At 41.4% G+C, this 15,510-nt stretch overlaps 1 protein-coding gene across 1 annotated transcript; it reads right to left on the reverse strand.

Moving 5' to 3' along the window:
• Positions 1–1,240: 1,240 nt before the first annotated feature.
• Positions 1,241–13,996, reverse strand: HPY2 (RING/U-box superfamily protein). Its single transcript, XM_078572171.1, has 7 exons — positions 13,861–13,996; positions 13,708–13,779; positions 13,492–13,602; positions 13,278–13,388; positions 1,810–1,949; positions 1,644–1,729; positions 1,241–1,569 (listed from the first exon to the last, which is right to left on the reverse strand). The coding sequence occupies exons 1-7, from the start codon at positions 13,954–13,956 to the stop codon at positions 1,430–1,432; spliced, it is 756 nt and encodes a 251-aa protein (XP_078428297.1). The 5' UTR covers positions 13,957–13,996; the 3' UTR covers positions 1,241–1,429.
• Positions 13,997–15,510: the final 1,514 nt, after the last annotated feature.

The following is a 15,510-nucleotide window of genomic DNA, read 5'->3' on the forward strand; positions in this document are numbered from 1 at the left end:
ATACATGTATAATAAAAAGACTTCTCTTTCCTGAGGATCCTTTGAGCATGAAACTTGCTCTCTTTATTTTCGTTATTTTTTTAGATTTTGTTGTTGATATGGTTTGGTAGTTTTTCGTCAACAGCATCAATTTTACCGAGAGCAGATTTTTATTGTTCTTACTGCTTCTATCATTCATAGAAAAGCTCTTTTTGAAATTTGACGATAGCACGAAATAGTAACTTCTCGTCAGTAACAAAAAAATTATCATAAAAGACCTTTCAGGAAGATCCTTGGACGATGAAACTTGCTCTCTTTACTTTCGTGCTTTATCGTCGACATCAATCTTACAGAACAAGTTTTTTCTTCTTATTGTTTCTAACACTTATAGAAAAGCTTTTGTACCTTTTTAAATTTGACAAGAGAATGAGATATTGGTTTCTCCTCAAAAACAACTTTATCATCAGAGGCATTTTTTTCGCCTTTCTATGTTTTATCGCCGGAAACGACCGTATGATGTTTATGGTTTTACAGCGATCACATAAGGATATTACTAAAAATACAACTTCTCGCAAATACAAGGAAATTTTTATATATGAGTTTTCATGGAGTTCATTTTTCTAAAATTTAGAGGATAACACGAGATCATAATATTGCTAACAACACGAAGTGTCTATGGAAGGTTAATCTTACTTTTTTTTTTTCATATTTTCTGAATTCGGCGGTAGCATGAGATCGCAGTATGCCTTAAACAAGGAAAAGCAATAATAAAAAAAATGAGTTTACTTTTTTTCAGTTCCATGTTTTATTTCCACAATTTAAACAAAGGACTTGGATTACAGAAGTAATTAGAGGTTTAATGAAGGAGGTAATTAATTTTTCATGGCTGGCAGAACCTCCTGAAGCTACCAAAGAGAGCATATCTTCTTAAACCCTAGTAATGGAGATGGGTGGTCCATGCAAATATAAAAATAATTAGGGGATTAAGGGCCAATTGGAGGACAAGATGAATGCCTCAGGCCTCATACAGCTGGCCATCAAGTGATATTCCACCTACCTTATAGACGACTCATCTCTTGATAGCTGTATTTCCATAACACCGATTATTGCATCGATTGTCGCTTAAATATCCAGTTTAAGTCATTAAATGTTAAATGCATCCCCAGAGATCATGAATCAAACTCCTTTATTATCTTCTGACGGGGACGTTTAGCCGTGACGTCGCAATCGGCTAAAAAAATTCTAGTCAACGACAATAAAATTATCAAAAGAGTTTTTCATGTCATTGTAACGTAATGAGAGGTTATAATCAATCCCATCGCCATAAAAATAAAGGGTTGACTATCATGATAGAAAAAAAATGTACAAAATGCGAGTTTGTTATTGCTTTTCTGAGTCGTCGACGGGGCCAGCCGACATATGCCTAGACGAGATGGACCTACTTTGTTGGTCAGTCATCGTCAAGCTCCGTGAAGTCGTCAGCGAAAGACGAGCAGCCCGAGTTGCCTCGCCGGGAACGCATCTCGTCAATCTCTACAACCAGCAGCGGGTCGCAGGTCACTCTCCCTGCTTTCAGAACACGTGGACACCCTGGAGCCCAAAGAACCCACTAAGAAGTCAACGGTCAAAGTCAAAAGATCAACCCTAAGAGTCAACAGTCGAACCTGCCACCGGGCAGTAAGCATTTGCCGCCTTTATCTTGATGTATTGAAGAACCGGGGCCTTCTCGTAGATGTGCTTGCAGTCCATGCTGTAAGAGACGGAACGAATCACTTCTGGCATTAGGAGAGAAAATATTCCAAATTTGACGATGTGGGATTAGACGTTGACCTCCGAACAGGGTCTTCCAGTTCAGTGACGGGTTTGCCCGTTAATGGACAGGTGATGTTTAAGAGGCTATTCTGCGTGCCTGTCATGACTATATCTTCCGTTTCGTCGCCAGGCATGAGTTGACCCGCATGATGAACATTCTACACAGTAAAAGGATAACTTCCAGATCAGAACAGAGATCGATAGGAGCTTCCTCTAATAAATTTTGATGCCATCAGGAAATCACTTGTCTTCAAAAAATGTAAAGTTAAGAATAGAAGGAAAGAAAAAATACAGTTGGGCCCAATAATCAATCAAATCATGAGATAGAGCCCAAAATAAGTGCCAACGAAAAAAATATCTTCGAAAAGTCAACAGGTAAAATGGTTCCAAACTCATGACTGAAGAAGAAAGGAAAAATTTTATTTTATTTTGTGAACGAACTAAGCAAAACAAGAAAAAAAATCATCAGTTTGTATTCAAGTCTACTGTCATCTCTTTCCACCTTTTACTACTTTTTATACCTGTTGCGAGGCTTTCATCCAACCTTCATCACTAAGCCAAAATCTGATGAATGAATACCGAAGACTGTATGAGAGAATATTAACAAAATTGAAGAGCAGCACAAGGAAGAAAATTTGTTTTCTTTTGAAAAAACTGAGGATGATCACTCAAAATTGGTGATCCTCCCAATGTGATAGATACAATCAATGTGTACATGTGACAGCTAAAGGGCCCCCACACCCTCTATTTCCAGACCTTCAAATCAGGATCATACCAGGATCCTGTGTTAGGGCGAACAGGAGCGGGAAATCTTCCCTTGGTATGCCCTGAGCCGACCATCATCCAGCTAATAGCAGAAGGCAGAGCCGTTTCCTAGCTTGGCGCTGAAAATTTCAGACTAGGGGGAAAACCTACCTCACCATGGATGAAATGTACCGCGCACTCCACCCAGTACATCTATGGTCCATAAGTTCTACAAGTCTACCCACCTACTTGACTAAAAGAGCTATATTCATTCCTGGTATTTATATAACCGCAAGTCCCCCAAGTTCACTCGTTTGCAAACTACGTCCAAGGATATTTGGAAGAAGATTTGTGTTAAGGGATGATAGAAGTTTCAATAATGCTCATAAAACCTTCTTCTAGAAGATACTGTGCAATGTGTAAAACGGCTACTTTCAAGCAATATAGAATGATAGTATGGAGGTGAATGAATTCTTAGTTGAGCGTGCAGTCTTTTTTTGGAAGTGCATCACTTCCTGTGGTAACATAAACAGACTCCTACACGCCTGCGGCCCTGCACAAGTATGAACTTAGAGCCTACCCACATCAGAATATGCAGGTATAATGGCTACACCAAAGCGCACTGTAGAGTTCAGCATGTCCCACTGATGTTTCATGCCGAATGGTAAACAACTTGATGATAGCGGGATCAATACCATGTCAAGATCAATCTCAAGGACTACAGTCGAACAACTGATTTAAAATAAATCAGACGACATCAATGTCACCCTCAAAGTGGGTGGTCAGCTTGGACATTAAACTAACATTGCCAAGGTTTTTTGAACTAGAAGTCAATAACCTTGTACGACAACCTTGTACAACAACATAAGCTGTCATGATGCCTTTGTCAATAACAATGTCACCATCAAGCACCCTACCAGTTATGAGTTTGGGGGAGGACTTGACAATATGGCAGAAGGCTAGATTGCAAGGGGCTCGCGGCACTGGTCAGAGTGGTATCCATGTTCTGACAGGGCTTGAGGTAGGTGTTTGTTATGATCCTGCAAGAAATCTCGATAGAAAAATAATTTACATAAGAGAATACAAAAGACACGATAGGAAAGAACACATCCCCCCTGTCCAAAAGACTTGAACAGAGTTTCAATGAAGAACACAGTTCTGCGGACTTCACCAACAATGGAGGATAGGGATTGTCCAACCGATATCCGTCCAATATCAGGTATCGGACAACGGATATCCGATATCCAGAAAAAAACCGGGACAGTGTCTGATGACCAATATTGGATTTCGGTCAATAGGTCTAGATGGATATCGAAGATGGATATCGGAGGGGTGAGGACAAAACGGGTATCGGATACCGGATATCGGAACCGGTATCCAGATATCGATATCTGGTATCAACAGAAAAAATTAATATTTATCATCATATTCAATGATTTATGTACCTTAATGCCATATGCTTTTTATATATTTTCAACCTCGGTTAATATATTATCCCATATGAGATAACCTTAATGCCACTGATTATTTCTATTTTATCCCATATGAGATAACAGGATTCGAAGTTTAATGTAAACTCCGAATCCTGTAATCCCATATGGAGGAAAATAGAAATATTGTGCTTTATATATTAAATGAGGTAGAATATACATTAAATATTATTGCAGTGTCAGAACAATTTCCCATGTGTCATTCTTGAATAGTGCCTCCATTTCAGTGTCCATTGCTTTCTTCCAGTTCATGTCCTTAATTTCCTCCTGATAAGTCCAAGGAATTGGGATTGAATTGATGGCTGCAATAAAGGATTGATAGCCCTGTTCAAGATGAGAATACCCAACCACATTGGCGAGTGGATATCTCACTCCTTGGGTGCACTGTCTTCGGCCCTTTCTCATAGCAATAGGCCATTCACTACTTTCATCTTCTTCTCCCACCGTTGTCTCATTCTCAATCTCATTTGTTGCTCCCATGTTGTTGTCAACTTCATTTACAACTTCCTCTCTGTTGGGAGAAATTGGGAGAGCTTGATGTGTCTGATTGTCAATTGTAGGTACTTCCCAGATTTCATGCTGAGAACTCATATTTTCTTCAACTGATCTGTCGCCTGCTGCAGTATCATTCAGTGGTTGGCTACCACTGTCTTTGACTCTAGTTACCTGCTGATATATATCAGTAGAAGTCCCTTGTAATGCCTTGAAATAACCTTCATTCTCATGAAACGTCACATCTGCTGACACAAAGAATTTCCTTGTAGTAGGATGATAGCACTTGTACCCTTTTTGGGTAAGTGAGTAACCCAAGAAAACACACTTAGCTGATCTTGGACTAAACTTGTCTTCTGGATTGTGTAGATGCATGAAGGTTACACAGCCAAATATTCCGGGTTTAAGATCTGTCTTCCATCGAGCGTGGGGATAGAATTTCGTCATAGCTCCACAGGGCTTTTATAGCCTGATGACTTTGATGGCAATCTATTAATTATATACACAGCTGTTAAAAAATTTTCTCCCCAGAATCGCTTGGACACATCATTTATGAATAGTGATCTGGCAGTAGTGGTCACATGACCTATGAGCCTCTCAGCTACTCCATTCTGTTGTGGGATATACACATAAAGAAGACTCATGAATTACCCCTTGAGTTTGAAGTACTTGGAGGTTGTTTCATTAATTAAGTCCCTTGCATTATCAGTACGCAGTCGTTTAATGGCAGTATCAAACTGGTTTTTTCACATGAAGCTGAAACTAAATGCTCAAACTAAAGATTCCTCTTAACGAGAGAATTTTCGGCTGGTTGTTGAGAAGACGGAAACTCGTCACACAGGTCTATCGGCGGAGGTGGGCAACAGCGGACCCCGTCGACTGCCCCTTGTGCGCTAGGGGTGAGGAAGACTGCGCACACCTTTTCTTCACATGTCACCTCGTTCAACGAGTATGGGCCTCGCAACAGCTTTCAGGAGTGAATATCTCCTCAGACGACGATTTTTGGGCATCAGTCACAACGGGTGGATACTGGAGCAGAATGAAGTGGGGGAGAATTCTCGCAATACTGTGGGCGGTATGGTTGCACCGAAACGAAGTGGTGTTCAAAGCAGGAAAGGCTTCAGTCGAGAGTGCCACGTTTGACATTGAGGCACTAATATCTTTTTGGGGGGTAGGGGGATAAAAGCAGGATGTGCGGTCATATCTGTAAATGATGTGTACATGACTTTGTTTTTTTAATAGTATCAGGCGGGCCATCGGTTTCGGGTTGTCTGCCCTGTTTTCTTCAAACAAAAAAAATCAAACTGGTTTTTCACCATGTGACAGAATGTTTGAATTAAAGCAGCAACATCTGATTTGGATTTTAACAGATATACCGATGTTAACCGTGTGCAATCATCAATAAACACAATAAAATACCTTGCGCCTGTTAATGCTGTAGTAGATGACCGACCCCACACATCACAGTGAACAAGGGCAAATGGTATTTCACTTCGCTTACTCTTTCAATTAAACATTGCACGTTTATACTTGGCAAACTGACATGTATCACAGTAAAGATCAACAACATTCAAGACTTTGAACAATACTGGAAACATATATTTTAATAACTCAAATGACGGATGTCCTAGACGACAGTGATCAACTTGATCTGCTCCATCCGTCCATTCTCCTTTTGCTCTAGTGTAGTGTAGCACGATGCAGGCTCTCCACCACCTTCACTGCTAACATACAAGAGCCCATTCTTCCCTTTAAAAGATGAAGTCCTCTGGTTCTGTGCCTTATCAAAAACAAACACATTGTCAGGTATTATGGAAAATATAAGATCCACATCTCAGACAAATCTCTGTGGAGATAGTAGTTGAGCTTTGAGGTCAGGGACATGTAGAACATGTCTAACAATTCCAAGATCTTTTATTTTGATGTCCCCAATACCTGTGACAGGAAGGACCTCTCCCCCTGCCGTGAACACCCTTCGGTCTCCTTTATATGGAGTATAGTTATAAAACTTAGAACAATAGGGAGTCATATGATCTGTTGCACCGGTATCTAATATCCAGTCAGATAAAATATGATAAGGATAGGTAGGTAGCTCACCAGCTCGAGCCATGGATGTGGAGCTTATCATGGTATTGAGCTTCTCAAATTCTTCCTTCAGAATAGCATAGTCATCAGCGGTAATCTGAGAGGTAGTCCTTTTTGGGACTTGCCCTTGCTCTGCTTCATCATCTGATTCACTTTCTCTACCATCAGTGACATAGGATTGTGCAGATTTTGAAGGACGGCCATGCAGAATCCAGCAGTTGTCTTTAGTATGATTCTTCCTTTTGCAATAAGAGCAATATAGATTAAATTTACTCTGCTGTTTACTTCCTTGCCCTTTCTGCTCTGGAGCTTCATCTCCCTGCCTTTTTTTGATATCTTATAATTTGGCCCTCTGATGTGCCCTTCTGCTGTTGCTTCGTTTTCACCATAAGTCTTGCTCCTGTTTCATCTTCGTCATTTCCATAAGCCCTTCACCTTTCCTCATCGATTACAAGTTGAATGGCTTCCTCCAAATCTGGAATATGTTCTCCGTTGAGAATCTGACTTCAGAGTCCTTCATATTCCTTGTTTAGTCCCATAAGGAATCCAAACATACGATCCTGTAGTGTAGCCTGCCATACCTCTGGATTCTTGATCGGTCTGAGATGATCAATCTCTCGCCAGATTGCCTGAAGTTCTTCCGCAAACTCTGCAGCAGACATTTCTCCTTCCACCAATGTGGTTGCTCTAGAAACTACCTCAAAAATCCTCCAGGCATGACTCTTTCTATCATTACTCTTGCAGGTGATCCCAAAGGCTTTTAGCCGTCTTCAGGTACAGGTATTTCCTGAACCGATCTCCAGCCATACCGCCCAGTAACCATGCATGTTCACCTGCATCCTCCTTCCAGACTTTATACTTTGACTCTCCAGGTCTATCTCTTCTTTGAGATGATGGACTAATCCCTTACTCTCAAGGATCAGTTCAATATATTGACTCTAGTCAAGTAGGTGGAAGCCATTAAATTTAACCCCCTCAGGGACAATTAGGAAGAGTACTTGGCTGAATGTCGCCAGCTCCTCTCTATCCATTCTTGGATTTTTGGACTTTTCCATCAATCCTGACTTGTCGCCTTGCCTGAGTCAGCTTCAATGTCCTTGGTCACGGTCACTTCTATGTGGCCGTCACCAAGCTATAGCTATCTTGGTGCTGTTTTCTTCTCTCTACTAACCTTGTAGAGTCAACTCCGGACTCTTCAAGGCCCACGAGACCTGCTCACCTCTCCCTCGTCGCAATAGGATGTTAGCTCGAGGAGATTCCAGACAGATCTGATGGAGATTCAGATCATCAGGCTCCCAGGTCGCTCAGATACCATGATGAACTTCTGCTGACGGACTGTGGTGGCTAGGGTTTAGAGAGATTAAGAAAACAACTTAACTAAACGTTTCCCCCATTTATAGGGTTACATTACAACACAAGTGGCCCCAAACTTAAAGAAAGAAAAAGAAATTAAAAACAACGGTTGCTTCTAACATCTCTCAATATACAGCCCTTGCTGCAATCACAGATCTTGAAAAAGTGTTCTGCCATCTTGATCCTGCTCTTTACTTAGAGGCTAGTTTGCCTCCAGATTGCATTATTCAAATTGCCATATACAAACTAGGTGGCACATGTTTGACTGTTCATTCTTCTTTTCTTTGTATGATAAGTCCTATGAAGGATCTCAAAATTGAAATTTGATCTTTGATGGAGCTGTGTCATCCTAGCTATCCCTGGCCATGGCCTAAGGTTCCCCTGCAAGGGCAAAAAGCCCACCTAGTTTGGGCATGCAGCGTTCTTAAACATCTTTGGCCTATCCATCGGGCACAAGATAACTCAGTGTTGGAGGGTACCTATTTTACTATCCGGGGTGCTTATGAAATGTTTAGACAGGAGAGATTGAGGAAGAGCAGGTAACCATTCACGTATGCTGGTTCATATGGAAGAGAACGGTTCCCTTTAAGAGAACATATTTTTAGTTGGCCACTAACATAGATTTTATGAGACTATTCCCTAGATGTTATTGCTGGACAGTTTGGCAGAGTTTTCTTTGCAAAGGCGGTGATGAAGACTCTTGTCATCTGTTCTTCGAGAGCCTGTTTGCTCCAGTAGTTTGGGCCAGTCAGAAGATTTCATGGGTGGATTTAACTTCAGAAAAGGCCTTCTAGGCCTTGATTAGTAGTGGAATATTAAGGAGGGAGGGGGAGAGAGACGGGTACTAGCTGTGCTATGGGCATCTGGTTGCATCATAATGAGATTTTTCCAGGAAGAGGACGGCGTCAACGGGTAGCGTCATTCACAAATTGTTGGGTATTGTTTCATGCTGGCTTAGAAGGGCGTGGATAGTGGAGGGGGACTTGTTTGGTCTTCCCAGTAACTCTTGTTTTTTGGATCTGGTTGATCACCAATTTGGGTTACCTTCCTTTCCAATAAAGGTCAGGAGGGGTGAATTCTTCAGTGCGTTCACCTGTACTTTATCCTTTATAAGACCTTGCTGAGTGATCCAAGGAACAAAAAACATTAGTTGTTCTCGTCCAAACTGACATTTCTTGGGATTAACATGCAACGGATTTGAAGCCAATTTAAGGAAGGCCTTCCCCAGATGCTCCTTGTGCTCCTCAAGAGACTTGATGCAACTTACAATATCATCAAAAAATACTAACATAAACCATCTGTACTCTTCTTGGTACCTCTCTATTGATTTCTACCCTTTATCTTCCTCTCTTCAATCTCACTATCTCTCAGCATCAGCCCAAGATCTTTGTATTACTCTTTCTGTCACTGTCTGTTAAGATGCTGCATATTCATGGATCAAATAATACTTCAAAATGTGAAATCCAACAAATGAAACCAGATTGAAGAAATTCAGAGAAGTCCAATGTACAAAACTGTTGATCCACACTCAAATGAGAATAAACATGCAAGAAAGAATCAAACAACCACCATTAAAAATATCTAGAAGTATCAGATGAGAAGATGCCGGATGACTTAAGTTGGCAGATGATATGACCTTCAATATAAGTCAGATAACATAAGTCTCACAGAGTGCTGCAGTGTTAGGTCAGCTGCTAGCAATATAAGCCCCGCTTGGGAAGTCCAACCATGGAAGCAGCAAAGGTCGATTTGGCTGTTGTCTGGGTAGTGTGTCAGTTGTGTTGTTGCCGTCTTGAGTATGGTGACGGTAAATATGACGGCAGGCAAGCCTGGATGCCCACGGTTCTATTAACTGTTCGTTCGAGGGTTGGTTTGAGACTCGGACTCTTTGTGCCTCTTTGCAGAGTTGGACCACTGCCGTACGGGGGCTTAACGGTACTAGGCACTGTGCCTGTTGACTGGTTTCCCCTTCCATATTTGGTTCTAATGGACATGGAGGTATATGGTTCGCCATGACTTTCTGAATATGAGCTTCCAAGGAGGATGAGGCCCTCGGATTTTGCCCATCTTGTGGGCCCAAAAGAGACCAATTATGAACTGGCTAACCATGCCATGGAAACATGATTCTTGGCCTATTTTCTAGCCCATCAGTTCTGTGCTTCACTGGAAGCCTCGATGGACCTGGATCTTGTAAGAGTGAAGAGTCCCACTGCTGGAGAGCCACTTGTCCCATGAAAGTTCGCCTCCTTGCCAGATAATAGGGCTATTCCTGTTCAGTTTCTTCCACAGAGGTAAAAGAGATAGAGCTGGAAGAGTAGCTCCCCCTCTTTCCCATTTAGCTCGTGGTCAACAGCGGTGGCAGTGATGGTGCCACCGATGTTAGCAGTGGTGAGGGTATCAGTGGTTGAGGCGACCGGGCCGGCCTCATTGCTGGGAACGGCTGCAGAGAAATTTCAGGCCTAGCTCCTCGACATCTGATGGCAGGTGATGATGTTCTGCCACTGGCAGTCGAATCTTGGTGAAGATGCTTTTCCATCAGCTTGGAATCTTGGTGAAGATCACTCCAGCTTTGATTTTGCAGTTGATGTGATCCTCAATGGGAGCACTTCTCCAGGTGAAAAAACTGTGAATACATTTTATGGTGTGTCGCTGTCACTGAAGCATGAAGTTCATCGATGCAAGAATCCATTTCCTTTAGAGCTGTCTTGGTCACTTCTTCAGGCATTCCATTTTTCGATTCTGAATATTTATGGATCCAAAGTTGGCGGAAGAAAACTTGCCCTGATACCAAATTGATACGACCTTCAATCGAATTGTAATTATTTACAATGAAACAGATTTTCCACAATGATTCATGTAATTTCAGAGACAATAAGAAAAATTCAAGCCACTGAGTGGTGTGGCTGGAAGGAGAAGAGGAGAAGAGTGAGGTAGCGATAGAGAGATAGAGAAAGGGAAGGAGGGGAGGAATACAGCGGCCACTCTCCTGATGTGGACATCAACTGTTTGACATGAGGATTTAGAGCATCACCTAGAGAGAAACAGAGATGAGGAAGAGGTCAAGACGGAGGGAGAGGGGAAGTAAGAGTGATAAACGAAAACTCACGATGGCTTCTTGATCCCCCTGGTGGTTTTACTTCCCTGTATTTATACTTTTCCCTGGTCATGGGCCAGGGCCTCCTTGGACGGATAGAAGGGGCTTGATATGGTACCTGGATTAGCTTAATACCAGGCCAGCAATCCCTGATAGTGTCGTACTGGGCCGGTTTCATATCAGCGGCATCAGCCTGCTCTTAATAGCCACAAGGAGTGAGACCAGATTGGATCTCCTCCTGCGCACTGAAGCTAGGAGAAGCTCCAGCTCCCCCTTTCTTAAAGTGGGCAACAGATTTCTTGATGCCCAATCCAATGATTGCCTTCTTATCATAACTGCCAACAACTTCCCATCTTTAAGAGTTCGAATTCGCATGTACACCCATTTGTGCACATGTGGGATATGTATTGTGCTTCTTCTTGCCTAGATAAGTTCAAAGTAGGGACTTATCAATATCTCTTTCCCTCAATCTCTTGGACAGCCATGATCTGTCTCATCCAACATCACCCAACGCTGGACAGAGCATATCTGATGATGGCGACCCCAGATGTGGCAAGCCCTGGATGTGACGATGCAATGCCATCAGGGATTGCTGTCATCACATCATGTGTCGCCTGTGACTCTGAGCCCAACTTGGAGCGAGTCAAGGCATGTATGAAGCTTGACCCCAATAAATAATGAAACCATGTGGAACTCTCTAGAATCGAAGCCATATACTTAGAACTTCAGCCATACTGTGTGAAATCCCTTGGCAAGAAGCCCTTACGAGTAGCTAGGTTCATGTATTTTTTAGTCATATTGTATTTCTGAGCCTTCAGTGAGTGAGTCCCATTGCCTGCCGCCTTGATCGACCAGCTGAGTCAAAAATTTCACCCTCGCTTTCATGTTCTGCAGCTACAACATACCCTTGGACCAGGATCCAGACCTCAACCCTTGCCAGCCACCCTGTTGGAAGACGATAGTTGAGTTACACTCAAAGAACATCAAGGTTTCCTGTCCTTCCAGTTAACAGCATCATGCCTCATCCATTGCCATGGCCTCCAGGATGTTCTAGCCTCCAAGGCATTAACATCTGTTTGATACCCACAATATCTGGAGTTCCAGCTAGAGGACAAATTGATCAAGATAGGGTAATATTGATGCAAGCAGATGTGGGACTTATGAAAAGAGGGGCCAAAGACCTGGGCATGTAGGGTGCTCGTTCCACTGCTACGGAAATGTCATAAGGCCTTACAACCCTTATGAGTCCATTAGGCTTATCTCTCTGAATCTCTCTCTTTTATCTTGTATGAGATATCTCCTTTCTAGTTAATGAAATAAACTCTTGTGTTCTCGCATCTCTTGTAGCTTCTAGGTTTTCCCTTGGCGGCTCTCTCCTCTCGGGAGACAGGGCTCCTCCTGCCGGCCTCGCTTCATCTATATCTTCCTCTACACATGCTTTTGCATGTTTCCAACAGAAGGTTCGAAGGAAGTAAATTGTGAAAGTTTTTTATTCTTCCCTTCCCAACGTGGCAACCCTCATTCTCTCTCTTCAGTGCAGATATATTCTGTTATCCATACCCGAAGTGTCTCTCTCATGCGACACTTTGGGCAACTTCTTCATTTTGTTTCTTTGTCCTTCCTCATTTCTTTAGCTTGAATCTTCAGGGATAAATTAAGACATTGTTTCCAAGAACATCCCGTAGCATCATCTTAAGGAACCCCAACGGATTTATCTTACATTTTCAGGCGCTTGAAAAATACAAATGATCAATCTTACATGTAAGTTCCATGGATGATACAGAAAATGTCCAAAAAGAAAAAGGAAATAAACTCTTATGTCTACATATGTCCTTGCTCTCCTCTTATGGATGTAAAATATGCTCAATCAGACAAAAACAAGACCATCAACAAGTGACTTCTTCCAAGAAAACAAACCAAAAATTAGAAACATAATGATGTAGAAAAAAAAAATGTAAACGAGGTATGCAGGTAGCATGTTCAAAGAAGCCATTGTTTTTGCACAATACTTTCCATAAGTTTACACATTGATTCTGCCAATCGGACAGCGACCTCACGAACAAAATAATGCACTTTACGTTGATTCGGCAGAGAGGAATGCACAATCACAGCTTTGAGATGCAGCAACTTTTAAGGCATATAAGAGTTATTGAAAGTTGAAATGACTGACATTCAGAACAGGCGCAAGAGGTTATAACAATGCAATTTAAAGTTCTTCGGTCGCATACCCACACAGCTTCCTTGAACTGACGATAAAACGGATTTCTTTGGGGATCGAACGGTGACGCTGCGTTCAGCCGGTTGGATTCTTCAGTCAATAAATTCCCGAAATCCGTGGACTAAATAGAAGAAAAAATAGATTTCAAACAAGTGCCGAAGGTAACAACACAACGCGGCCGTAGTAACGTTGAAACGATGTACAAAACAATGAAAAAGGCTAACCTCCTTGCTGGGGACATACGCTTCACCAACAGCCTTAACCGCGGAAGAAAGATGCGCACAGCCTTCCGAAGCTTTGAGGAGCTCCAAAACTGCCTCTTCGAGTTCCTTAACCTGCTTAATCTCAACCACTTGATCCAAAATAAAACTGAAAGTGATAAAAAAATTCAAATTCCATGAAAAACAACAGGAATCATGAGAGAAACAGGTTTCCCCAACCTCACTGAAATTCTTATCTCGCTCCAGGTCTACAGCTATGCCTTTGAAAACTCCGAGCGTTCTCCTAATTTCCTGGCACCGGATCACAGTTAGGGTTTGAACGCAGGAAGTATCACAATTTGCGCAATTCGATCAGCACAGATAATCACACACAACGATGAATGACTGATAATCGCCACACAACGCATCAACAACGCTCGTCATTCTTGACGATCCTCCCGCCGCACGGGGAGCCGAGGATGAAGCCATCGCCCTCGTTTATTAACCAGAGAGCGCGGGAAAAATCGAGTATGAGCGTTTGTTTGTATTTATAGCCGGCTAGGCTGAACTTTTGAATTTCTCTTGGTTTTCTAAGACAAATAAAATTACCCTAATTTCCTTCTAATTAAAATTCTGCAAAGATCAATATATAAATATCATATGCTTTTTTAACCCTAATAAGATCAGTATATTGACTCAGGCTTTTGTCTCAAGGGTCAATTTCTTCCTAAGGATTGTTGTCTCAAAGGTCACTGAATTTCTTTCTAAATGCTGTTCAGGGATTCATACAGATCAATTCAGTAAAGAGCACCCACTATCTATCCTTAGTGTATTCACACTAATGGCTCCGGGACCGGCCATACTCATCATATGAGTGAGGCTAGATAGTGCTAATATGTCCGGATACTTCGATGTCCTTCTCGTGTATCCTTTGAATAGGAATATTTATAACATATGCTTAAAGACTAATGATCTATGTATTACGATCTCATCATAATTCACTAAGTCCGATCATGTATTCATTGACTTCATTATAAGCATCACAAATGCACTATAATGAATATGCTCTATTGGTGAACATGGAACGAGATATGGAATGTGTGATTGGTTTGTCGGCCACATTTAGTTCCATCATAATGATGTCGTTTTCTCTTTTTTTTATTGGGAGATGAAAATCTCAATATATTCTCTTATTTTAGGGATTGGCATTTTCCACTCTTTTTCCATGATCGATAGCTCTTAGAGAGTGTTGTATCCTACAAAAAAAAGAAGTCAATAGTTATGTTAATGTAACCATACTTAGACACCAATGCAAAAGTTTCTTATTGGTCACCATTTAAATTAATCAAATTTTAACACAACAGACCAGGAATTTAAGACCAACATTAAATTAGTTCCACAAAATCAATTATGACTCATAGAATATAATAATTATGGCTTCAAACTTTCATATCTCCATGACTAGGATGTCAAAGTTTCCTGAAAATACTTTTTAATTACAAAATTTTATTTGGGAATATGATGTTAAAAAATGTTTAAAATACTAATAAATCCACAAAAATCAGCTTATAAATTTAAAACTAGATGTAATTATTTAGGGTCGAGAACATGTATCTGGTCGCTAGCATGAATCCATGTCCCTTATGTCCCAGATCTCAATGCAAACTTTCCAAATTCAAACTTTGAATTAGTTCCACAAATCTTGTTTTTTTTTACCACATCCTATAAGGCCTTGTATGGGCCCTAAAAATGTGCTTCTTATGTTTTGGTGTTTTAAGGGTTTGGGCTATGGATTCAGGTTCATGTTCGCATCCAAGACATGTTGTGGGCTTCTTTTATTATCCCAATTGAATCCATAGACCACCATTTAGTTTGCCTAACTCCTGAATTTGAATTCAAAATCAAAAGAGGATGTGAATAACTATTATTGACATAGTGAGGTGGTGTTAGGCCCCTAACTAGGTGGCATTCCTTTTCCAAAGGCCTGTGTGCTTATTGGGAGGGAGTGTTCGCAAGAGACTCACGATCTGTAACGATTGAGTC

The sequence above is a fragment of the Wolffia australiana genome, chromosome 3 (genome assembly GCF_029677425.1).
Source record: "Wolffia australiana isolate 7733 chromosome 3, ASM2967742v1".
NCBI lineage: Eukaryota > Viridiplantae > Streptophyta > Magnoliopsida > Alismatales > Araceae > Wolffia > Wolffia australiana.